This window comes from Vidua chalybeata, chromosome 3, assembly GCF_026979565.1.
Source record: "Vidua chalybeata isolate OUT-0048 chromosome 3, bVidCha1 merged haplotype, whole genome shotgun sequence".
Taxonomy (NCBI): domain Eukaryota; kingdom Metazoa; phylum Chordata; class Aves; order Passeriformes; family Viduidae; genus Vidua; species Vidua chalybeata.
The window spans coordinates 87,199,255-87,225,794 of record NC_071532.1 but is presented as its reverse complement, the minus strand read 5'-3'; the positions used below and the strand labels follow the sequence as shown (position 1 = coordinate 87,225,794).

At 35.2% G+C, this 26,540-nt stretch overlaps 1 protein-coding gene across 1 annotated transcript in view; it reads right to left on the bottom strand.

Annotated features, from left to right (window-relative positions):
* Positions 1–26,540, bottom strand: part of EYS (eyes shut homolog) — a 723,820-nt gene that overhangs the window by 121,739 nt on the left and 575,541 nt on the right. The window contains exon 39 of the mRNA XM_053938438.1: positions 24,483–24,636. Within this exon, the coding sequence (XP_053794413.1) occupies positions 24,483–24,636 (154 nt within the window). The remainder of the gene's footprint in view (positions 1–24,482; positions 24,637–26,540) is intronic.

Here is a 26,540-nt window from a genome sequence, read left to right as displayed (position 1 = left end):
TTTTGGTATTTCTTACCAACTTCAATTGCAACCCTCAGAACTGACAATTATAAAAATGAATGCTGCATTTTATGTCTGACATTTTATTTGAAATCAATGAAACATATTTCATAACCTCCAGCAATTCAACATCAATTCTCAGGTTTTCTAGTTGCTGCAAACTGACCAAATAGTAAAAGTGTACAGAGAGGGAAAGAGAAAAGGAGACGAAGGAGAAGAGGAGATGAAAACAAGGAAGATGGAAAACCCCAAATTACTTTGACTCCTGAAGTGTCTTGCAGGAGTCCCTTGATGGCCCTTTCTTTAGGAAAAATAAAACAAACCACACACAAAAAGAGGTGTGTGAACTTTGGGAATGCATTAGGGAATGATAAACACCCAGCTGACCCTGGACTTGTTTGAAATTTGCTGCACCAGCTGTATGTACATAAATCTCTGGGCCCTGATGGGACTCGTCCCAGAGTATTGAAAGATGTGGCCAGTGTCATGACAGGACCTCTCTTCATTATTTGCCAATGATCTTGGGAGTCTGGAGAAGCCCCAGTTGTCTGGAAGCTGGCAAATATTGCTCCAGTTTTCAAGGGCAAGAAAGAAGACCCTGTAAATTATAGGCCTGTCAGTCTCACTTTAGTGCCTGATAGAATTATTCTGGGAATTGTAAAACGTCTGAAAGACAACACCCTCACTGGCCACAGATAGCATGGGCTCATGAGGAGAAAGTTTTGCTTAACCAGCTTGATCTCCTCTTTTAGCACTACGTCAGCCATCTAGTTCACCAAGAAAAGAGAGCAGATGTGGTGCATTTGGATTATAGCAAGGTTTTCAGTACTATTTCCCAGAGTATCCTTCTGGATAAAATGTACAGAGCACAGAGAAATCCATAACACATTGGCTGAGCAGTTGGCTCAGAGAGGTTGCATCAGGCTGGCAGCCAGTTGCCAGTGGGCTCCTTAGGGCTCAGTTTTAGGGCCAGTGCTCTTCAATGTTTTTATAAAAGATCTGGACACAGAAATTAAACACACATTAAAGTGAATTTGCTGACGACACTAAACTAGGAAGGGCTGTGGACTCCTTCAGGAGCAGAGAGGCTTTACAGAGAGATCTGGATAGACCAGAGAGCTGTGCAAGCACCAACCAAATGAAATTTAACAAGAGCAAGTGCCAGTGTCTTCACCTGGAATTGTGGTTATATATGCAAACTGGGGGATGAGAGGCTGGAGAACCACTCTGTACAAGAGAAATCAGGGTTTGGGTTCATGGCAAGTCGAATACGAGCCACCAGTGTACTCTGGCAGCCAAAGGGGACAACGTGGGGTGCCTTAGGCACAGCGTCATGAGCCAGCTGAGGGAAGTGATTGTCTCACTCTACACTGTAGTGGAGCAGACGCATCTCAAGTACTGCATGCAGTTTTGAGGGGTCTCGGTAAAAGAAGGATGTAAAGTTATTACAGTGTGCCCAAAGGAGACTAAGATGGTGAAAGGCCTTGATGGCAAGACTTAAAAGGAGTACCTGAGGTCACTTGGTTTGTTCATCTCGGAGAAAAGAAAGCTGAGGAGTGACCTCATTCTCAAGGGGAGTGGTATAAGAGGAGATCCTGCTCTCTCTCTGGTGACCAGCAAAAGGACACGAGAAAATGGAACAAGCTGAGCTGCATCAAGGGAAGTTCCGATTGAACATTAGGAAAAGTTACTTCACTGAGAGGGTGGTCAGTCAGTGGAATAGGTTCCCCAGGAAAGTGGTCATGGCATCAAAGTGTCAGAGTTCAAGGAACATCTGGATGTTGCTCTTAAGTGTGTAGTTTAATTTTAAGTAGTTTTGTAAGGAGCAGGGATCTGGAATCAATAATCCTTAGGGGGCCCTTCAAATTTGAGAAAGTGAAACAATATATTTTTATCATAGAGTCATAGATTCATAGATTGAATTGGGTTGGAAATGACCTTAAAGATCATCTAAGTCCAACCTCACTGCCAGGCCCTTCCAGTAGACCAGGTTTCTCAAAACCCCATTCAACATGGCCTTGAACACTTCTACAGAGGGGACTTCCATTAATTGTCTGGGCATCCTCTTCCAGTGCACCACTACTGTCATAGTGAAGAATTTTTACCTTGTATCTAATTTACACCTGCCCTCTTTCAGTTTGAAGCCATTCCCCCTTGTCCTGTCATTCACTACATGTGCTTATAAAAAAGAACTTCTTCTATTTCTGCTATGGGGGTACCAGAAGAACTGAAGAAAATAAGGAAAACAAATACACTTTACCTTCCCAAATATTACCTACTTTGCACAGAAAATGGAATTTCTTTGCTTAATGTTGTTATACAGTTTTTTCATACATTATACAGAATCTAAAAAAAAAACCCAAACCCAATGTTTTTGCAAAAGCATATTAGTAGCTGAAAATGGTAATACCTACATTAGGTGAAACAGATACTGTTTATGTTACGTTCTACTTAGCTTGGTTTATGCTTCATTTACTCCAGCTCTGCTAGTCCAAAAGTCAAGTTTATGATCCTTTAGGAGACTGGCTAATGGCACTCTTTCTAATGCATATATTGCCAAGCATACTACAGGCAGCATACACCCAAGGATCATTTATTTCAATGGAATGCTTTTCTTCAATATATATATTTTATGAATCATGACTTTAAAGACATGTGTTCCCAGAAAGGATCTTTAAAGGAAAGTATAAATTCTGCTTTTAATAATATCTTTGAAATTCTATTGACTTCATGGGGACTTCACTGGTGTAAACACAATACATCACTGTGCTGTGACAACCAACGATAGACTGCGACACCTCCATTTCACACATGCAAGAATGGGAATAAGATAAAGATACTGGAATAATTAGTGCTAACATTTAGGCAGAGTTTTGAAGTTACAACAAAATTGAACTTTTATTATAATCATTACCATAATCATTATTGCGGTTCATGATCATGACAGTATTGGAAGAACAGATTGTTACAAAATTGTTCCTGGCAGAACACACCAAGTCCTACAAAACCCTTGTGTTCTAATCTGAGTTTCAGGACAACAAGTTTGTACATAGAAGAATACAGAATATATATTGTACATGTATTTATATCTGTTGGATCGTAAGGCTTCCTAGTGCCTTATATGGGCTTTTTTGTCTGTTAGATTAATTCGTTGAGATTTCACTGCTGATAAATACCCTGTGTTTCTAAACCCAGTAATCCACCTTCAAGACTGAATACAGTTGCTTTCTCCTGCTTCTGACTGCATTGCCTCGGGTTCATGTACCAACTGGGTATTTGCTGCACCTGAACAAGGCTGTTTAATTTTCATTGTGGCTACCTTTACCTTCTCTTTGAGCCTACATTATATCAAAGAGAAAGACTTCTACTCTTCTATTCTTTGGCGCTACAGAGATGAACACTCCTTAGGAAAGGTGCTTGTGGTCTTTTGCACAGCTCATTCTTACCCTGTAATCTGGCTTCTCTAATTCACTGATTTTTAATATAGATGTAATTGCATTCAAGCAATTTTATTAAAAATTATGTAGTGTCAGAAAAGAAGGTTTGCCTTCCTCTTTCCAAAAAAAGCCTCCAGCTAGAGCTTATGCAACAACTAGTACAAAATATGTAAGACATGAAAATTCAACTGTAATATTCACTGAAAGAATATGCTGGTGTGAAAATAGTAAAACTCTTTTTTATGAAGAGTCACTAGATAATAAGTTTTGGACAGCTCTTCCCTTAAATGGAGATGAAATAATTTCAGCAAACAAAATGCCAATGTGGGCCTATTATCTCAAAAGTCATATGCCTTTCTCTCTAAGAAATGAGAAAAATAGGTGATACTAGGGAATTAATTTAGAAAAAAACAAAATAGTCATCAAGTGCAATGATGCAATATGACACTGATGAAGACTGGAAGAAGTTGGAAGACTTCTGCTAAAAAATAAATAAAATTTCATTGCATGGGACATATGAACGCTAACTTTAAAAGAGTACCCTAAAAAAGTACCAACTCAGAGGTCTTTTAGTCTCAAGCAAAATGTGACCACTATCAAACCACTCTGACCACTATCAAGCATTTCCTTCTCTTTAAGTACAAGATCACTTGTAGGTAGAGTGATTTTGAACACACTGAAAAAGATCATGTGCTTGGATCGTATTTCTGTTTAAGAAAACATTAATATCAGTAGGAGCAGAGTAAAACTTAACATAAGAAATATTCAGTATTGCATCCTGGTGAGCAAATTAACTCTGTTGTAAGCCTGGCAAAATGTGAAAAGAGCTCTTGATAAAACTTTAAATTTCAAAGCCTGTCTGCATTGTTGCTTTGGTATCCCATCATAAAACTATTTTTATGCCATTTATCTACCTACCAGGTAACTGAATCTCATTGATATGAATAGATTGTGAAAATAAAGAGAAACAAGAGAACAGCTTATGTACATTTAGAACATAAATGTACATTTATGTACATTTAGGTCTCATGTGAAGTGGCTATGAGATACACAGTTTGAAGAAAGTATACATATACACATATTTCTGACAACAAGCAATGTTTAAAATTTTTTCTTATGTGTATACAACTTATGTATGCTTAATTTGTGCTTTTTAGAATGGTTAAACCAGAACAAAGAGAAGAATAAAGGAAAATAACATATCCAAACAACCATATTTTGGGGGGGGGGGGGGGGAGGGGAAAGTTCCTCTGAAGACATTAAGAAAAAAAGGTAAAATCATACAAATCCTGAGGGTTCAATTATCCTAACACATCACCAAGAAAATGCCACAAAAAAACATTGAAAAAGTGCTCGAAGAGGGACATAGTAGGCAATCTTCAAGTTATGTCTCCCCTTCCTGAAGGACTGCTATCACTCCCAGCAGCAGAGAGACTCTTCTGGAGCTAGCAACAGCTTGGTATTGCACTGGAGCATAGGAATTAATTATTATGTTTAACCATCTTCAGATACAGTCTTCCATCTATTGTCTTACATAAGTCTGATCCTATGAATGAAAATTAGGGAGCCACTTGACATGTGAATAAAGCTCTATCAATGCAGTGCTGTACACATAATTGCAATACCACAATGATCTCCTGTTGAAGATCTTTTCTTGCCTATTACAGACAGAAGAAATACAATGATCAGTAATATATGTTACTTCTACCAGGCAGCATTAATTAATTTTCTTTTGCATACTCTGATGGTCTAAAATGAACTGTTACCTCCCTTCTACATGGGAAAACTAAGAGAAAAATAGGTTAAGCAATGTGGTTAATGAGAAAGTGACTCTTCAATTTGAACACCAGGAAAAGGAACAATTTATATACTAGTACAGGAAATCCTGGGTAGACTGGAGAATAAAGTTGCCAACTAGTGCAACTCCTGAGGTAGTGGCTGGCATATTTATTAATACTCAGGACCAAGAGACTTCCTGCTGTATTTCAGTTTTACACATATAAGTATCAACTGAAAAAAAAAAAGTATTTTGCTTTCAGACTCTTTAAGGCTCATGTTTTTTAATCCTTTGTACCCTTAAGCCTTTGGAGCTACCGTCATATTTCTCTAATTATGACATAGGCAACTTTATGTGCTAGCTTCTCATAGTGACATTCAAACAGCCTGTTCTTGTCACCTTCTGGTGACATTCTCAGAAGCACCCCAGTAGGAAAAAAGAAATAGGCAGACACTTAATCTCTCTTATAATTCAGCAACAACTGCTGAAACAACTATATCCACTGCTCAACTCATCTATAATTGTCTATGAATGCCTAATTCAACTGAACTACATTAAGACCAACTGTAAATATGGCAAGAGAATGTGAGTCAGGGCATACATAGCTAAAGGTAGCATCTTAAAACATATTTAAGAATATCTAAGAATATTTAGTTCTCCTACTGTATTGCTTAAGAATTGAAGGTACAAGCATAATCTTGCCAAATAAAAGTTTTCTATTTATGACAAAAAATATCACTAACATATTATTTATGGTAAGCATTACTTATGCTGTCACAAGCAAAGGGCCATGGAGAACTACAGAGAAGGGTAATGCCCCATTTGAAACCCAGATAAAACTGGAAATTAATAACTGATATTTCTTATTAAGTTGTTACACCAGTTAAGAGTTATCCCTGCACCTCCTCACCAACCTTGTGTCTCTCCTTTTGACACCATCAGTAGGAAAGAAGGTAAGGCCTTGTCATCATAATCCCTTCAGGCCCTCTTCAGTACACGTAAGAATAACTGATTTTTGGCGAAATGAGAAACATCATCGCCAAAACTGCTGGTCATGTTACAAATCTACTTTCTCAAAGAATGAACAACTCACCTGAAGTCAATAATACAAGGCGGAAATATCCCACTTACCAGACTTAAGATTTATTGATTTGTGAAGCCTAATGGCCACAATGTAACAAGTTCATTGCATTAAAAAAAAAAAAATTGGATTTGGACAGATACTTATTGCTTTGAACGCACAAAGGAACAGAACAGGGCAGACTTCTTATTTCAGAATACATTCATAAATAGAGAATTGCACAGAACTTGAAGCTTACTGTTGTCATCTAAACTGATTAAATTTCTGTACTCATCTTTATCTGGACCAAACTCATTTGTTGCAGTCTGCTTTTGATAACACATGTGCTGTGTTTTCCCCCATCAGGACCAAAGTATGAGCTTTAGAACTGCTCTGTCAAAGAAATTAAGATTCTCATCATAATTTCATGTGTATTTTGTACTTGAACCTGTCTAAATCAAAGCATCCAACATGAACAGCTAAGAACATTTTGCTGAGCTATAACCAGCTATTTTTAATGAAAAAAGAGACTGCTTTATGGTGGTATGTTTATACACATTTTAACTGCAACCTTAAACATACATGAATGCACAGGATGCTTATTGCCTATTTGAATATCAAAAGGCATAATATAGGTTATAATGTCATTTGGATGTGCTTCAGCAGAACCTACCTAAATAGCCAATGTATATTTCCTAGTGTATTAGAAATGTCTCTCCTACTTTCTTTGTTCAGTGATATATTTGAACTGAAATGTATTATTTAAAAAAGAAATACTGCACAAGATTTGTGAATATAAACTGCAAAAAAGAAAAGCAAGGTAAACATAATACATGGAGTTTGTAGATGTAAATGCGTATTCACAGACCATCCTTTAGGAACTTTTTTGGTTTTTTTTAAACAAGATAGATTACTTTCATCAGATTGTAGAAACAAAAAGTATGAGGTGTTCATGGAAAAAAAAGCAATCTTCTATGATGTGAAATGGGCCACATTTCTTCATGGATAGTCAAAATCTTACATAGGTCTTTCAACAAGATTAAATTTAATGAATGCAAGTGATTAAGGAAATTGTGGAAGTGTAAACAAGCACCACAATGCCTGTTGCTGTGCATGTAAAATCTGGTTTTGCTTATAGATGAGGTTCTTTATTTCTTGATTTTGACATCCAATTTTCCACTTATCTATTATAAATGCAACTACACACATATTGAATTTGGAAATATTAGAAATTATTTCACTAAAAAATTACCCTGTAATTAATATTTCATTTCACAGAGATGCCTGGTTGTACTAACCATGTAGATACTTTAGGTCAAGATTCAAGCACTGAAAAATGTATCAATTTATCAGAATTAACATTTGTTACTGACAAAAGTTAACTTTAGATTAAGCTGCCGCTAATTAGCAACAAATTAAATCATGCACAACAGGGGTTTACTAGTTACCAGTTATATTCTCTTTATAGTGTTAGCCCTAATGAAAAGCATTTAAAATCAGTATTTGCAGAGTGGGAATCCCTGCAGACTGAGAGAGTTAGTGTTCATTATCCTGAAAGGCAGGGAACTCCATAGTGTGTGATCCAGGTCTCTCTCATACAATGTCCTGCTCCTTACCAGCTTATACTTAATGTTGCACTCACCACCTGAGTGTTTGGCAGCCTCTGCAGTCAACAGCAAAAATAAACAAATTGCTGAAGTATCCTGAATAAGCCTGGACAGACAATTTTTAGGTACTCTAACACCTAAGTGTCCTAATAGGGTGTTAAAAGCAGACATTCTTCTATTATGCGCCGCTATAAAGCCGAAGTTATTCACTGATTTTTACACTTCACACGGAATTACTGAATGGGCCGGGTTAGAAGGGGCCACTGGAGGTCATCTGTTCCAGCCTCCCTGCTGGAGCACGGTCCCCTTGAGCACGTTTCTTGTGTTTGCATCTGGATAGCTTTTGAGTAGCTCCATAGAAAGAGACAATGCCCACAGTCTCCCTGGGCACTCTGTTCCAATGCTCAGCAATCCAATCCTCGCAGCAATGAAGCTCTTCCCCATGTCAGGTGGAACTTCCCATGTTCCAGGTTCTGGCCTCTTGGCTGTCTTCTGCATGTTTGTATTTATGATTACAGCTGGTCCCTTTGCAGCATTCCCTTACCAAAGGTTATTTTATGGGGTTTGTTTGTTTTTTATTGCAATCGGTAAAAGAGTATTGGACTCTAGAAAAATGGATGGCAACAGCATCATATCATAGATGTCTTTTGGTTCAGAGCATTCAATACTGACCAGTAGTTGAGATCCATCAAATAAGTTGTAAAACAAGAAGTCTTGCATTAGAATGAAATGAAAAGTTGTCTTTCATTTCAAACCACTCTTTAAAGCTTCAAATACCAAAATACCAAGAACAAGCCAAGCTTTTTAAAAAAAGATCAGACTAAATATATCAACATATCTCAGCCTATATACCAGATACTTGCAAGGTTTGGAGAAGAAAGTTGTCAAATTTAAATAGAAATGGAAAAATGGAAAAAATTAAGATAATTGTGCATAGCAAAAACATTTCTAATGTGGTCAGAAGAGCATTCATGGGTGTATACTTCAGACATGCCACTGAGGCAAACCCTAGGAGGATGTGCTGGAAGATCCTTTTCCTCTGAAGGACCCAGTGAAAAATTTCATTATTTCCCTGGCTCACACTGAGCACTAAGGGATGCCAGGGGTAACTGATTGCCAGATAGACAATGCAATGCTCACCAAAAAATTTTCTACCCACTTAGCTGATCTTGATATGAGGGTGTTAGGAGAGCCTTGAAAGGAATGTTCTATCTCAGTGGCAGTGCATTTTAGGAAACAGCTTTACCTATCCAACATAAGTTATTTTTAGAAATTATTTTAGTCTTCATCTATGTGCCTCAGAACCCTGTGATCAATAATGAATTTTATAATAAAAAGATCCCTGTAAATTTTGTATCACAGGGAAAGAGCTGAAGGAGATGAACAGACTTGCCCAAGATGTTGTCTGAAGAATGCCAAATATGTAAGATAATGAGTGCAAGTTCTGTGATTGTCATGCTTTTATTGATCTTATGTGGAATTGCTAGAAATTAGGATGAATTAAGCTAAACAGAAATTGATTTTAAAGAACATACCCATTGCACTTATTAAATTGCAACAGTCGAATATTTGCCTGTTTTCAGTCAATATTAAGTGCTTTGCTTAATGATGAACCTGGAAAACTTCGCCTGCTATGCATCTGCCTCTCATTTGTGTGCCAGAGGAAGACAGCTGGCAGGAAGATAGGGTGAGCAGGATTAGGTCAGCTAATTCTACCACTGTTTTCATTAAACAACTATTGCACTGTTTTTTTTCAAATTAGAAACCAAAACCAAAACCAAAACCAAAAACCAAAACCAAGCAAAAGCAAACAAACAAAAACCCCAACCAAAATAGGCTATTGTTTGGTCAGGAAGAAAAATAAAACCCATAAGCCTGTGCCTAACATATAAAAGGCAGGATACTTGATGATGATTCAACTATAATATGTGCTGCACATAATCACACAAACAGAATAAATTGTGTGGGGAATCAGTTATAGAGAATCTACTTCACAAGTACTTATTTTTTTTTATTTTTCCTGTCTTCCTTTTATCATCCTTTCTTATTCAAGAAGGGTTGAAGGAGCAAAAGAAGTTCTGTGTTTCTCCTCTATTGTCACTGCTAAATATTGATGCAACAGTTGGGGAGATAGGGAAGAAACAGACCTTATGGCTTGGATCAGATACAAACTCTACACTAATATAAAAAGAGAGCATTATTATTTCTAGAAGGAAAACTGAAAGGAAAGAGGAAAAATCTTATTAAGCAAAGTTTAATAAGGCAATATAATTTATTTCATCATCTGAAGATACAGCAGTACTATACTGTGAAAGTTGCAGATCACAAAATGTTAGTTCATGTTTAGTTCAAGAACTTGTGTAAGGTGAGGTGAGAGATATACTAGGTTCTTGAATTTAAACTGAACAATTCAGTGCTGCTTCATTTCTCACTCAATGTAGCTTTAAATGTTTTGGCCCTTTGGTTGTCTGTACTCAGTACTCAACCATTGGTGTACTTAACTGTCTTCCTGCTTGTAACTGAGAAAAATGGCTGCAGATTTTGGGTAGTTTAAAAAGAAAATGTACAAAAGGAAAAAACACAAAATATCATAGCAAGATTTCTAAGTGAGAGCAAAAATACATGTTCAGCTTTCACTATGATAATACTACATGACCCAGGAGATAAAAGCTACCAAAAAATCCCACAACCTTGCTGCCAACCTATCAGAAAACATGATCAGCTATAATAAAAATAGTATGGACAAATTGCTTAATTACTTTAAATCACAAAGCAATGATATGAACTAATTCTGACAGTGTTGGATACATTTAATAATGTTTCTCTTCTATGCATTAACTCCTCAGAGTAAGAATGAAAGGAATTTCCAAGACCTAGGCCTCTTTTTGGATCCAACTGCCTTAGTTGCTTGAGTGGTAAAATATTTCATATTTAATCTACTGTTAATAAGGGGCACTTTTAATCAATATGAAACTGTGCTGCTACCAAAGAAGATGGTGCCCAATTGAAGAAACTGTTCAGGAAGTGAATTAGTGATGTGACCTGACTAAAAAAAAATTACCAAATCCCTCAAGAGATATTTTTTTTTCATCAGATAAGCAGAATTTCTATGGCAGTTCACAACTAATCAAACCAAGTTAATCAGTCTTCTGTTTAATTGCCTGCTTAGTAAGAATGACGTTATCTTCCTGAGCAAAGAGGGCTTTAATAAGAGATATTAATTCCAAAAGCTGTAAGATGCTGACCAGCATAAAACTCACAAGAAAATAAAACATCACAGATGTATATTGTCTGAAAACACCTTATGTGAAATGTAATATATGCAATAATAGAGGGCCATTTACTATTCAATATTAATGAATGTTCTTGTATTGGAAGGTGTGAATACCTTAGTACTATAGGATTACTTTTTAACATTCTGAGACTCTTTGCAATTTTTATTTGAGACAAAGGAAATGGCCATACTGACAGTGTTTCTTTATTATAATATAGAGAATTTCACAATTATTAAAAATGAGGTTTTTGTTCTGGAAAAACAGAAGAGAAAGAACGGAACAAAACCCTAAAAAATAAACCCGAAAACTTTCTGGCTCAAATTTGAAGGTTAAAGTGTTTAAAAGGAAACAGTTATAATTATATGGGCTTTAGAAAGCATTCATAGCCCCTGCAGTGGAGACTGAGTGCTTAGCAAGACCAACAATACCACATCAACATCAGTGCATCACCACACTGAGTTCTAAAATTGAAAAACACGGATATACATTTGGCATAGGTTGCTGCTGAGATTATTGTCTGCATCAAGCAATCAGCAAACTCCACTCACATGGTAACTTGAGCCTTTTTTTCCTCACATATCCCCCCCTTAAAATTACAGTAAAACTGCTTGTGTGCCTGCTTCTCCACATAAGAATTGAAGAAATGTCATTTAAAAAGTAATAAGATAAAAGTGCCAGATTCACTACCTCCATGAAATACATTAAGAAAACTTTAAAGATTACAGGTTTAAGTATTTGATTGAAATAAATCCACTAAAACAAAGCAATGTGTTCTTCTCTTCTGTTAAAAGTGATGGAAAAACTCAGTCTTAATAATCAATTCCTTCCTCTTTGGCTGGTTGAGGACGAGTACTCTTCAGCCAAGGAAAAAATTGGTCAGAATATACCTTGGCTTTTGTCAGGCACAGACTGGTGTTTAGTTTTGTGCTTTTCACAACATTTGCTGTTGAGCAAAACTTATACCTGCCCCAGAAGGCAGGCAAGCATAATCCTGTTATTTTCCAGATGGATGAACAAAAGAGGTTGTACAAGATTGTTTCTGACAGTGTTGGGAACAAAACCCAGGGGCCAAACCACATGTCAGATTTACATAAAATGTATTCAAATCAAGAGAAAATGTATTTTCTGAAGGTGTTTTGAACTGCTGCTGAGTAATTTGGTAGCAACACAGCATGCTACACTGTAGCTCTCACATTCACATCTTTCATCACTATTGGTCTGCTAGGTGCTGGCACCTCTGACAAGACAATATGAACCGTAGGGGGGATAAAACAATTTCTGTGACAATGTATAGATCCCTAGCTCCTGGTGTTCTCACTAAAACCCCTCAGTGCAGTAGGAAGTCATAGCCACCGTTGCTACAAACAGCGGAGCAGAACTGCAAATTGCATGAAGCTGCAGAAGAAAAACCACAGAGACATGTATCCCAAGGCAGAGATGTGACTTGGTGCCATATAAACATCATTTCCCCAAACAGGGAAATGTACAGCAAACATGTGATACTGCACTTGAGCAAAGCCTCCAGAAAAGGCAAAATAATAATTTTTTATTCACAAAAAAGAATAAAAATTATCCACAATCAGAATAATATTTTTTTTAATGTACTCCAAACCTCCAACAGTTACATATCTGTTTAATACCATTAATTTCAAGTGTGAGCTCAAAAGCAGGTTTGGCATTACATAATGTTTTACTATTTTATATCAAAGCACAGAAAACTTGTTTACAAACTGTTAATACAGTTACTTTATCTGGAAATACTCTCTAATGCAGCAGATATTTTTCACACCTCTGGAAAGGCCATAGCACCAGGAGTGTGAGACAATAGTTACTTTTCTATGTTCACTATATGCTAACACTTACCATGTAACTACAAGAATTCTCCAATATACTCATATTTATGTTGTGTTGAACAACAGAATACAGCCTTATCTAACACAAGACAGCACTACTTATAATTCAAATAAACAGAAGAGGTCACATATCTGTTACAAAATTTTGCCTGAACAACTACCCATGGAAGGAATGCAGGAAAATTATGCTCAGTATCACTTCCCTGTTCCTTCTGTGGTGAGTTGACCTCAATCAGCTGCCAGCTGCTCACACAGCTGCTCTGCCTCCCCTCCCTCTCAACATGACAGTGAGTGTGGGGAAGCACAATGACGAAACTCCTGGGCCAAGATAAAGACAGGGAGATCACTTACCAATTATCATCACAGGATTCACATGGGGAAAAAATATTTAATTTATTGGCAATTAAATAGATTTGGATGGTAAGAAACAAAGAGAAAAATTAACTGCCTGCTCCACAACCCCCTTTTTTCCAGCCTCAACTTTGCTCCATTCCCAACTTCTGTATCTCCCCTACACAAACAGTGCAGAAGGAGGATCAGGAATATGGCTCAGTCTATAAGAGCTCCTCTCTGCTGCTCCTTGCCTGTCACACCTTCCCCCTCGTCCAGCGTGGGATCTCTGTGGGTGCCAGCTCTTTCAGGAAATACCCACCTGCTGCAGCCCCCACGGCCAGTGCCTGGGCACCTACACTCTGTACATCTCCTTTCTATAACCTTTGTAGCACTTTGCTAAAATATTAAGTAATCAAGTAATGGTCACAAAATGACAAAGCATCTTTGGATGAAGCTGATCACAGATGTAATAGCAGCATCAGTAACTCCATAGAAAAGATCAACAAAGCTAAAGAGCATGGGACAGAGGGTAAGTGGTACACAATGGTGAGTAAGCAGAGAAAAAGTTTCCCAGGCATTTTACAGTCTAAGAAAAACCTGGTTAATGTGTACTTCAAAGAACAAGCTAATGATAGTGACAATCAAAGTGGTAGAGAGATAAATAAAACAACTGCTCCCACCTGAATTAATAATACCAAAATATAAATTCTTCACAGAATCCATGTACTTCAGTTAAGGAAGAGAAATACCTTCCTATGATGGGTTCCACAAATGAGTTCCTTGCAGATCTTCAGAAAGATGTGGTGGATGTTTCTCTCTCTCTCTCAGGAAGATGAGTTGACATATCTCTCTTTTTTCCTCTCTCTCTTTCACTACTATCAAGGAGGACTATTTAATAAATGTATGTATGAATTTTACTGAATATTCTCTTTAATGAAGTGACTCAATTTGCAGCACCAAATTTTCTTACTACTGGTATGCAGAACTAGACCTAAACTGGCTAGTCTTTAAACAGCTGTCTGATGTCCTGTTTTGTTCTTTCTTCTCTGCATATGTGAAAACTATGTATTAAACATCTACCTGAAATTTATTTAGAAAGCAAGAATTTAGAAAAAAATAAGATTATAGCTATTAAATAATAACCATCTCTCTTTCTCTCAGCCCCCATGAAAAAGGTTATCCAATGAACTATATGAAACAAAGACCTCCAGTACACCTGAGGTCCTGTGAAAATTTCTGGTCACAGAGATGGACTCAGTATAGCACAAAATACAGATCATGCACCAGAGGCTCAATGTCACATTTTTAAAATTCTTTGCCTCAGAAAAATTAGTCTTTTGAATATGTTTTGGAGATAGGTAAATAGTTCTCCCACTTTAGAGTTGTGTGAACTAAGCAACAAGCTAAGATTAACCAAACTTTTTGAAAGCACATTGAAAAATTGCTGCTAAGCTAGGAGCTGGTCACCTAGACCAAGAAGAACTGCTCTACTCTCAGCAAACAGGAGAAAATTCAGTGTAATCCCACAGCAGTCTGGACTGCAGGACTTTGCTGCCTGTTTTGTTGTTTGTGGAGCTCTGCCTTCTGACTCCTCTATGGTTATTGATGCTCATGAGATGAATCAAAGAGAGCCAAACTGGCTTGCTGAGGGATAGATACATTTTCTTGCCCTTCCCTTCCCTCTACCACTGTGTTTTTGGACATTTGTACAAAGACTGGCTGACTACTGGTTTTTATTTTCTACTGATATTCAATACCTACAGAGCAAATAGCACTTCCTGTTGCTCTCAGCTAAGGCAAACCTGAAGAGAATTGCCAATTGTTACAAGCACATGGAAGCAATTTTATTTCTGTATTGATCTTCCACATACAGAACAACAGGTTTGAGGAAGAGAATTAAAAAACTGCTTGCTCTTCACAGTTTTCTTTTGTTGTTTAGGTCTTCAGAACTCTCAAATACAACAGTGTAAACTACCATCTCACAGGAAGAAGGCAACACAGCACCTTCATAAGATATTTGGCTCTATAGTCTAATGCTATAATTCCATGTACTGTGCCGAACCAACAGAAAGTAAACTGCTGTCTGAAAAGTCCTCTGTGTAAATTACTGGGTGACCAGATACAGATGATGAATTTTAGAGAATTTATATACATTAGAAATAAAAAAAATATTTAAATTATAAAAATATTTAATAATATATAATATTATTTTTAATTTTATTATTTTATTATCCCTTCTGTAATCCAGTGTCTCTTTTTTTTCCTTCATGTCAATGATATCTGCACGGTTTCATGTATATTGCTCAGTGTCCCTTCAGCAGTACTGAAATCCCTTTGTACTGGCAATCTATGTGAAATTACTGTTATTCCTCCCAAGCAGATCAGAAGGGCCACACATCCCACTTCCTCCCTGGAACAGTGGGAGTAGCCAAATATTTTGAAACCTTTGCTTTTTCACCCAGCCTGACTCAGACACAAGAAGATGGAAAAGTGAATCATATGAGTTCACTGTCTATGTAGAGAAACCACAGTGAGTGAGCAATCACATCAGCAGTACCTGGAATACAGTGCTTATTCAGCACACAGAAAAAACAAGACTGTGTACAAGTCTGCACCATTAAAGCAGTATCTCCTTTAATACAGAAAGTGAGAATTCTGAAGAACTTAGCAAATTTTGGAAATTTAGGTTTAGAATTTCCATGATATAATAAAAACATCTCTTACAAATGCTTTATCTTGAACACTGCTGAAAGGCAAATAACATAATTTTCAAAGCAGATGTATCCAGAAAATGGAAATTGGGTTATACAGACTATTAGAATTTTATTCTTCCTATTTTTCTCGCAGAAACCCAGAGATTCTTTGAATACTGGAATTTTAAAATTATAACACATAGCCAAATCTAAAAGTAGAAGATAAAGAAATGTATTTTCATTATGTTTTATAATGTATACTTTAATTCTGGTGAATTCACAGCTCACTGTCTTTAGAAGAACTGATAAATTATGGCATAGAGATTCAGTAAAATCTCATTGAGAAATAACTTCTGTTAACAGCATCACTCACTAAGAAAGTAATAAATAATTACTGCAGTTGTCAACAGCACATTGAAACTGTTTCCTTAATGTGATTATTAATCTTACAACTTCATTTGGAAAATGAAATTTTCTGGTTATTCTGAAAATTACACTAGCTATTATTTTGTCATGTTTGATAAGAGCGTCTGATAAACAGGAAGGTTTTAGAATTTTCTGAATTATACAACACTTTAGTCATGCTTTTCAAGGTTATAGCATGAAAACCTAACAATCTATTCACATATCTAATTTCCAACATATCTGTAATATGCTTAACAATGAAATACTAAACATACACTGGAGATTACCATGGTCATTAAATATCTGCTTCTGTTTAAAAATGTTAAAATTGATACGACAAAGTTTTCATTCCTCATTAGTCCTTTTCATTTTACCACTTCTGTAGGAAAAAATACAAAGTAAATATACTGTCTTGAACCACTTGGTTCAAGTGGACTTTTTTAAAATCAATAACTGGAATCAATGAAATTCAGAGTATGAGTATGAAGGGTATTACTGAAGTGTTTGACTTATCCCAGGAAAAAATGGACATAATAAAAGCATTGCTCCAACACGATAATATCAACTTTCATTATTATTTTCAAGTCTGGTCCTCTACATTAGAAAGGGAGAATGGTGGGAGAACAACATAATAGTTGGGCAGGAATGCACTTAAACATGGAAAGATTGAAAACTCTCCATTCTACCACTAGGCTATACAGGTACTCTCACTGGGACAATCAGTATATAAAATATAAAGTTGGACTCATGTTAAAATAACCACTGACAAGACAGAATTTTCTTCAGAACTATTAATTTTTTTTTGCTCTCCATCATAAAACGTTTTTTGTATTTCTTGTAAATTAATGGAAAGTTAAATATTCAAGTCTTTGTGGTGAATGATTGATATTCTGCATAGCTGTGAGCCAGTTATGCCTATCAGCATCTTTTAGGATGAGTTAATTCATCCTACAATGGTAAACACAATCCAAATTACTGTGAAGGTTAGTACATTTTTTCTGTGTTGCTTGATTTTGCTTTATTATGCTAAGTTGAACTCACTAATAAATACAAATACCCTTCAGCAACATTGGTAATTCAAATGGAATATGTTACATTCTTAAAACATACTATGGCTAAAAATAACAGCTATCCTTTTTCCTATAGGAAATGCAGTCATTTGTAGCATCTCTTTTTCTATCAATTAAAAAGTGGTGGATACCTTCAGGAATAGAGATTAAATGATGCTCTCTTATTTTTTTCAGGACATGGAAGTGTAAACAGGAATTTACTGAGTAAATTTCAAATTCATGATTGGAGCATCTTTTTGAGTCACCAGTTCCCCCCAGACAGAATTTGATTTAACAGAATGCCTGATTTGGCCTAAAAATTAAATACATAAGATTACCAAAATAATTTAATTTTTCAAATTTCGTGTTTGACAGTAGATTGGAAGGTGTGCCCTGCTAACAAGACTTTCCAAATAATACTTTCCTGTATTATTTTCTGTGATACCAGAGACATTTACAAAATATATTTCTTTTATCATTACAACTTACAACAATAAAACCTTGAATTTTAAGTAGGTTTGAAGCTGAAATAATTGCAACAGAAAAAAGGGGCTATCAGTGGGATAAAAGATTGTGAGAAACAAATAAAGAGTATTTTGCAAACAATTTTTCTACTTTTTCAGCATATTTACCATTTAACACTGACCACTCAGGGAGGTAAGCTAAAGACAAACTGTCAGTTTTCAGCTGAGTGTCAAAAATTGCTAGTGAGCAAAAAATATCTGAGTACTACATTAATTTTTAAACTTTGCCATAAATCCATGTACTTATACAGACAAACTCCTTTAGACTAATACCTTATTTGAAAGTAGGTGAGGTTAGATGGAGCAAATATGACGCATCAGAGTTTTTCTTAAATAATGTAAGTAATCAACGGACTCAAATTTTTTCAAAGCTTTATCTTTGAAATATGGTAAACATACATTGCTTTTCCTTGTTTCTTCTATGGTTCCAGGTAGGCCATAGCACTCCAGCTGTGATTCAGAACCCAGTTCAATATGGAGCTCTGGATGCCGGATGCTACTCTGTATTACTGAACTGCTAATAAAGTTCACACTCTAACATTTATATAGATATGAACAGCTTTGAAAAAGACTGAAAAAAACCCACACCTAGCAAGAGAACCTCAAACCTTCTTTAAAGCATTGATTTTGGTTAGTAGTTTTAGGTTTTGGAATATACATCCTTCTAGGAACTCAAATGACATTTAATGCAACTCTGTAATTTGTCTATAAGAAAACACAGCAGATATCACTTATTTTGTGACATAGCCTTTTCATCTGAGATAAATGTATAATGACACACATTGGAAGATGAAAATATTATGACATCATATACCGAGAACTGGTCTGTGGTGAACCACTTTGCAATAAAACATCCAAAACCAGTTAATGATTTTTTTGTGTACCTCCTTACAGACAGCGTATGAGACACAAAAACAAGCCCTCGACTAATTATAAACATGATTTAACAACAACCATAGCATTAATGTGTTATCAACCTAACTGAATACAAAGCACTATACCAGGTACTGAGAAGAAAACTCTACCCCTGCTGAAATCAGGACAGCCAGCTTGAGTAGGAATGTTGGAAGGACCTCCAGAGGTCCTTTCCAGCCTAAAGAATCACTTGACTCTGTCCTTCTGCTTTCTTGGGTCATTTCTGTAAGGTCAGTTAATGTAAGAAAATCAGGGTAAACTAGGAGCATGAAGGGTACAGGAATTCAAACATCTGTTCTTCAAGTCAGTAGCTAATGAGCTTGAACAGCCATAGCAGTTGGTTTGTTGGCTTTGACAGATCACTGATGAAATATTGCATACTGCTGATGAATGAAGGGAAAAAAAAAGTTCCAGAAAATGGCTTATGTTTCTAAACACACTGAATGTTCTGATCATACATAAAAGCTGAAATTGAAACAAACACAAAAGGTAACCATTTCTATATACTTTATGAGAATCCACTTTCTTATTTGAGTTATTCCAGATAACATGTCACATGGATTGATTTAACCAGCTCATTCCAATGTTCCAAATTTTTATTCTAAATTTTAATTCCATATACAAGAATTTGTATTCATTAGCTTGATTTAATGCATCTCTTATGGGACTATTTTTAAGACTGAATAGATGTAGTGATTACTTGTGTAAAACTGTAACAGCTTGATTAATGGGCTTAAGGCTTTCAGAGAACAAACAATACATAGGTGTACAGAGCAAAAGCATTCCTACCTTATAGTAGCAAATATGATGATTTTATGAAATTTTCAATTCCTATAGAAAATGCAGTAAACATAAGTTCATGTAGTTGTATATATGTCCTTCTAGAAGTAATCACAAATTTTCTTCAAAATTGATGAAGTACAATTAATATCCTACAACATTTCCAGTTCTATGCAACACAACATGGGTACAATTCATCTACATGCTGACTTAAAATTTGAAATTATATCAAAGAGTATGTAAAATATTCCTTTTTAAAACCACATCTAAATGTTTTTTCCTTAACAATTTAATAAATTCATATAATAAAATATAAATTCTTAAATCTATCCCAGACTGCTTTCAGTGTTTATCTTCAAACAATTTTGAAAATATGAGGTGTGGTAAGATGACAGTGATATTGCATGTAGTTGTCATTTACCGAATCACCTTTCCATTTCTCATTCATCACATAATTGATTATGTTGGAAATCAGTATGGCACATATGAAACCTAGGCTACACCATGTACTTGCTGAGATACAAAAACCTTTACTGATTTAATGTAATTTTAATTACATTAATTACATTTAATTACATAATTTCACACTATGCAGGATACCAAACACCTGTAAATAATAATAAAAAATATGCACTAATATGAAAACCTATATATCTCTGAAATAATGAAATGAAATAGGTAAACACCATGACTGAAAATGAGACAACATATTGTATGGATTGTGATTTACATATTTTTTTAGAAACACATTTTCTGAATGCACATGCATGAAAAAGCTTTGTAGAATAGTTCATGCAACGATTTTCTTCTTCTGTGTAAGGAGAGGATGTAGAAGTGTAGGTAAAATCATGGACACTGACAATATAAGCATTTAACTAGTACTTAGTACATTACACCTTGCCAAAGTTTCCATGTGGAGGTACAAAAACATGCTGAGGACTTTCACAGTTCAGAATGTGCCATCTGCTTTTGAAGCTGGAAGACCAAATAATAAACTTCAGCAGCTTCTGTACCACTGCATGGTCTAGGTGAGAGTTGGCCAAATTAACTGGATAATGTATTTAACAAATAAACTCTTTTAAGGACAGCTAAAGGTGCCTTTCTCAGCCATGAGTAAATGCTCACATCCATACTACTGATTAAAGTGTGACAGAAAACTGGAAACAACTGCTTTCAATCTGTTCACTTGGAAGATACATGAAACGTAAATGTACATAATACCATGATATAGCTTTGTGGTGATGGGCACTATGTTCATTAAATTCCAGAGAAAAATTCTGAAAGTTCTGCAGGTAAATAAGATTGAAGAATGATGTCACATACAGGGAAGCTTTTAATTAATACTGGCTTGGAATCTCCTAAACGGAAAAGGACCTGCTGTATCACATCACTGTGCAGAATAGAACAAAATATCATCTAGAGACAAAAATCTAAGATGTCTAAAAAATATCAGTACTCATATTCTAAATGCGAAAATCCACTTTACTATCTAGATGAATCAAAATCCTGATAACCTGAGTATTTCAATCTTTTTGTTAAATTTACCTTCCTTCAACCACTGAAGAAACATCATTTGCTCCCATGACAGTAATACCACTTTAACCACAAAGTAGAGCAAATTTTACATCAGGCAAATGCATTTCAGAACCTACTCATGGAATGAAATGTGTTTGGATTAATGTTCTTTGAATAACTTTAAAGAACAAATCCATAAAACCAATCCAAACTACATTTCAAGTATGTGCTCAAAGCTTTAACTGAAAAAACCAATACATCCTCAATTATGAAATCACAAAAAATTACACACAAATGAATGCACATTTTCAAACCAGTAATCAAATCATCCTAAAATAAACAGAAATAGAAACACAAATAAAACTGCATTGAAGCAGGTTTCTATTTTCTCTAGGCAAGGCAAAAAAAGTAAGCAATCAGAGCTTTATTGACTTTCTTCTATAAAGCTGCTATTTCACAAGCATCATAAAGACAACGACTGAACATTTAAAAGTCATTTAATCTTCATCAGGTTTGAGAAAATGGCCATATCTAAGGAAACTAATCATACAGTTAAAAGAAAGCAATAGCTCTAAACTATGGGAATGTATTCATTTCTTGCACATGTGGATTAAAAAGATTAAGTTCAAAAAGGAGAAAGTCTGTTTGTTTCCATAGATATTATTGGATGTGTTAATTGTGGTGTTTAACCACTGCAGTCGTAGTTGCATCCAAAACCGGAATAACTGTCAAATATGATCTTCCAAACTAATTCAAAGTCAAATGTAGCAAATGTATTGTTCCCCTGTTGGAGAGCTTTGGAACAGTAATAAAAAATGGTCATTTATTCTACTCTTTGACACTTTTCCTGCATTATAGGGAAAAAAAAATCCCACAGTTTTGCAGGTAAAGCATCCAGATAGAATATCTATCTCCAACAACCTCTGAGAACACAAATCAACAGTTTGTCATGGATTCATATTTTATATCTTATGATACAAGAGCTTGGGAGGCTACAACTGCCTTGTCAAGTTTGCTTTTTCCTTTGACAGAGGTTAAGGATGACTGCTGAAGGATTACAATTTTATTGCTGCTTGGTGAAGGATATACTGCTCTCTCTACATTTTAGAAGGACTTACAAGAATAATCACAAGTCATTTTGAAGGCCAATCCCATAAACTCAAATTCATGTAAATCCCTGCTAGTCACAGTCTACAATCACACCTTGCAAGTTATTTAGTATGACACTGTTTCAAAGATAGCAGTATAAAATTCTAGGAAACAAAAGAAATGTGTAAATTGAACTAACAGTATTTTTTAGTGTAATAACAAGAAGAGGAATGAGGCCATAAATACAAAGGTGTTAATATTAAGGTAGGAAAAGAAGGAAATAATTTTTTTGGTGTAAACTTGAACTCTATACCTAGAATCAATTTTTTAATTGCCATTTAGCTGCATTTGTTGCTAAGATATTATTAGGCTTTGAAATCTGTACAGTATTTTAATGACTTAAATGTATGAAGCAAAGAAAATGCTATCACAACTGATATAGTGCAGTCAATTATCTGACCAATGTCTCACACAAGAGAAGTCTCTGGGATTAAAAAACAAACATAGAATATTTTATTAGTATTGAGCTGTATAACTCTATCAAGTATTTTCTGAGAGAAAAAAAACCCTTCATCTGCTAGATCAAAAAGAAGGGGAAGTGATATAATTTTCTTTGTAAGTTTTATATGCTTTTACAATCTGTACAAAAATCCAAAAATAAATACACTGCCAGCTAATAAGATTTGAATGTATGCTATGTGACTTTGCTCCATTAATACTAGATGTTAATACTAAGCATAAAAGGAAAAAAAAGTCCCTGTTTTAAATGTAGAAAAAAGTAATGTAGAGACCTGTAGCTGAAAAGAAATAGAAGATAGAAACAAAACAGTTTCTTAAATGGCAGCTCCTATTAGCTTCCTGTATATTGAAAAGAGATTTATATTCTAACAAGTTTGTTTCTAAAAGAAGTGGTAAAGCTTGTGGGTTAAGCCTACAATCTAACAAAATACATTGAACATTCTCTTCTCCTCATATAAATCTATTCTATATAATGAGATCAACAAACCTCTCTCATTTCAGAATTTATCAACATTCACATCACAGAGAAACAGCTCAGAAGAAAAACACAAAAATATTCAGATTTTGCTTTGATTTTCCTCTTTTGATAGTAAAAGGCAATTTTGAGAAGTCTAACATGCATGTTTCATGGTAACTTTTGCAGCAGTCTCTATCACATACCATCCTCTAATACCAAAAACAGTTCTAGCTAAGGCTTCCTTTAATTTAATAATTTGTGCATTACATTGCCTCACATCACAAATGTTTACAGTTCAGATGCAGCAATTAATACTTAATAATACTTAAATTATGTAAAAAAATACAATATATTAATAACATTAATTTGATATTTTATATGGGTCAGAATTATTTCTAAACATTTCAGAAATAAAGATTGAATACTTTACCATTATTTAACCTTTTGTTCTGAAATAAAGATTGAATAAATACTTTACCATTATTTAACCTTTTGTTATAAATATAACAAAAACCCCTATATTATTTCTGTTTTACTTCTTACCTAGCTTGCACATATGAAATTCCATGACTGGAAAAAAGTTAATTCATTACCAAAGCATGATACCAATACCCATCTCAAAATGATAAATGAGCCATTTTGAGAACTATCATTTGTACAAGATACAGTGGTAAATGTAGATGTGGCAAATGTAGATATGACAACTTTTAGAGTCATAGTTGTTTGGATAAAGCTTTTAAAATCACTAAGTCCACCCTGTAATGCAAGATGTTAGCATGCCCATTTTTAATTTACCTTAAACAATAGATTAGTCTTTAGCACTAAAATGTAATGAAAAATCTAATTTATTCTGAGTGTTAATTAATAAGCATAAAATATGAGACCCCCATTTTTAACTTCAAAAATTATGCTTAAACTGTTTCAGTTCTCAAACTGACTTAATCTGTATCTGTAAATGTATCTGGACTTTGAAGACTTTGAATGATTCATAAGTTCTCCAAAGGACTGAACTAATCTGTGTGAACTAAAATGTATTTTCAATCAAGGAGACTACCTCACGAAAAAGGTTTTCAAATTTGCTTGCCTTTTAATTGTCAAAAAAAAAAAAAAAAAAAAAAAAAAGTGAAATCACATTTTATTGCTCAATATAGATGACTAAAACTCTTTTAGTGTAACCCGGTGGTAAGTTCTTACCTTATTGTGATAGGGACGAGCATACCCTTGCTGATAGATTGGTTCAGGGATACAGTCAGAATGTTCTGAGAGTTTCCACAGCCCAGTCGAACTGTTGGTCTTCCCTCCACAAGATACAAGTGAAGAAACTGCTCTCCAAAATTTCTTTCACCAGCTTTGAAAACAAAAATGGAGATAGTCACACTTTTGAAAGTGTAGGACCTCACAGAACTATATCACACTACTGGAACACCATCATCAGACACAAGGCTTATGTGACCTTGGGGACTCATCTGTCTGTATACAGGACTCTTGAGTGACTGTGAGAAAAAAAAAACAGACTGTAAATCTCTGTATTTAGCTGATAACAGTTAAAAGTAAAAGAAAATAACTAAAAGACAAAATTTACTTAATACCACTGCAACGGCATCAATCTTACAGAGATCTTACATTAATTGAACTTCTCTCTATATCAGTATCATCAAGACAACAAAGGTGACAATAAAAAAAACAAAATACCAGTAATTTAGCTTTTCAAAGAAGTTATAGAAAACAAAAATTATACAAGTACAGCTGTTATAATAGATTTAAAGATTAAGAAAAATTCACTTTTCCCAATTAATGATGTATTTCATACTTGAAGAGAAGAAAAATTATTTATAAAACGTCAAACATACTGTTACTTGCACTCTTAAAAATATGAATAAAAATATGTTTAAGTTCACTTCCATTAAATAGTATATTATACATTGCAAAAATGACAGCAAAATATTTACATTTAAGTGATGGATGATACATAGCTCTTCTACAAAAAAGGACTGACACCTACAGTTTCAAATGCCATTGGGTGAATTTGCTCTTTGGATTTGACTGTATTTACTTTTCATAAAAGGTAAGACAGTTCCTGTTTGTAATTTTTATTCACCTTTAAGGCAAACAGTTAAAATGTTAATCTGTTTTTTCACTGTATTTTCCTATGTTTAACTGAAGTAAAAAAGACTCACTAACTGGGTCACGAAACTGAAAATACTGCATGTATTGTTTGATGTACTACTGCCTCTGGAGGCCCTGCTGGCATGGGTATTAGACAGGTAGAAATCTCATGCTAGCGTTTGGGGGACCCTCAGTTGTGGAGTGTCTGGGTTTGGGTGTGTGAGTCTTGAGTGAGTCTGCCCATGCACCATGAGCAGGAGTGGGTCCGAAGGGCTGGGATCTGGGCTGGGTTTCATCTGCTGGGTAGGAGCTCCCAGGCCTGGAGCTGCTGCAGGGGGCCACAGGTCAGAACATCCTTTATTATTTTTATTCAGAAAAGTAAAAAGAATGAAGGCATTCTTGAGACTTAGAAAACATACTAATTTTTAAAAACAAAATAATCAACTTTATTTTGGAGGACAAAACAAAAACCAAAAAATGATCTTTTAGATTAGAGAGAGACAACAGTGCTTGCAACTGCCTGATCATTTCCTTTTGTACACTTCCTAGCAGAAACAGTTTACAATGTAAACTCCCTCCTTGAGAGCAGCTTTCTAGTCCACAATGCATTTCTTCAGTCTGTTACAAATCCTGATGACCTACTGAAGTCTTTTATGCTTAGACATATTTTGTATTCTGAATACCTAATTAACTCCAAAGCTATTTTAATTTGACTGGATTTCATGCCTTTGGCTTTTACAATTTCCTTCTACAATAGCCTCATAATTCTGTTTCAAAATATATTGCACTATTGCACTGCTTTTTAACCATCATATAACTGATATATGCATATATTGTATTATTTGCTTCCTAGTCTTCTCCCCTCCCTGAACATGCCATTCCTGGCATTTCCAGTTTCTACCAGTAAGTAGATCTGTAAGTCACATTGATTCAGAAAGAATGAAATGGATGTATATGTGCATGTATATAAGATGTCTTGAAAAAGTGAAGAAGAACAGCTTGTTTCCCTTCTCTCAGTCACTCTGTCTGTCTATTCACATTGCCCACTAGTAAAAACTTGGAAGAAGGTCCTCATTATTACCAGTAACGTAAAAAATCTGGGACAGCTCTCTCAAAGGCAGCATTACTTCTTGAAACTTCAGTGAG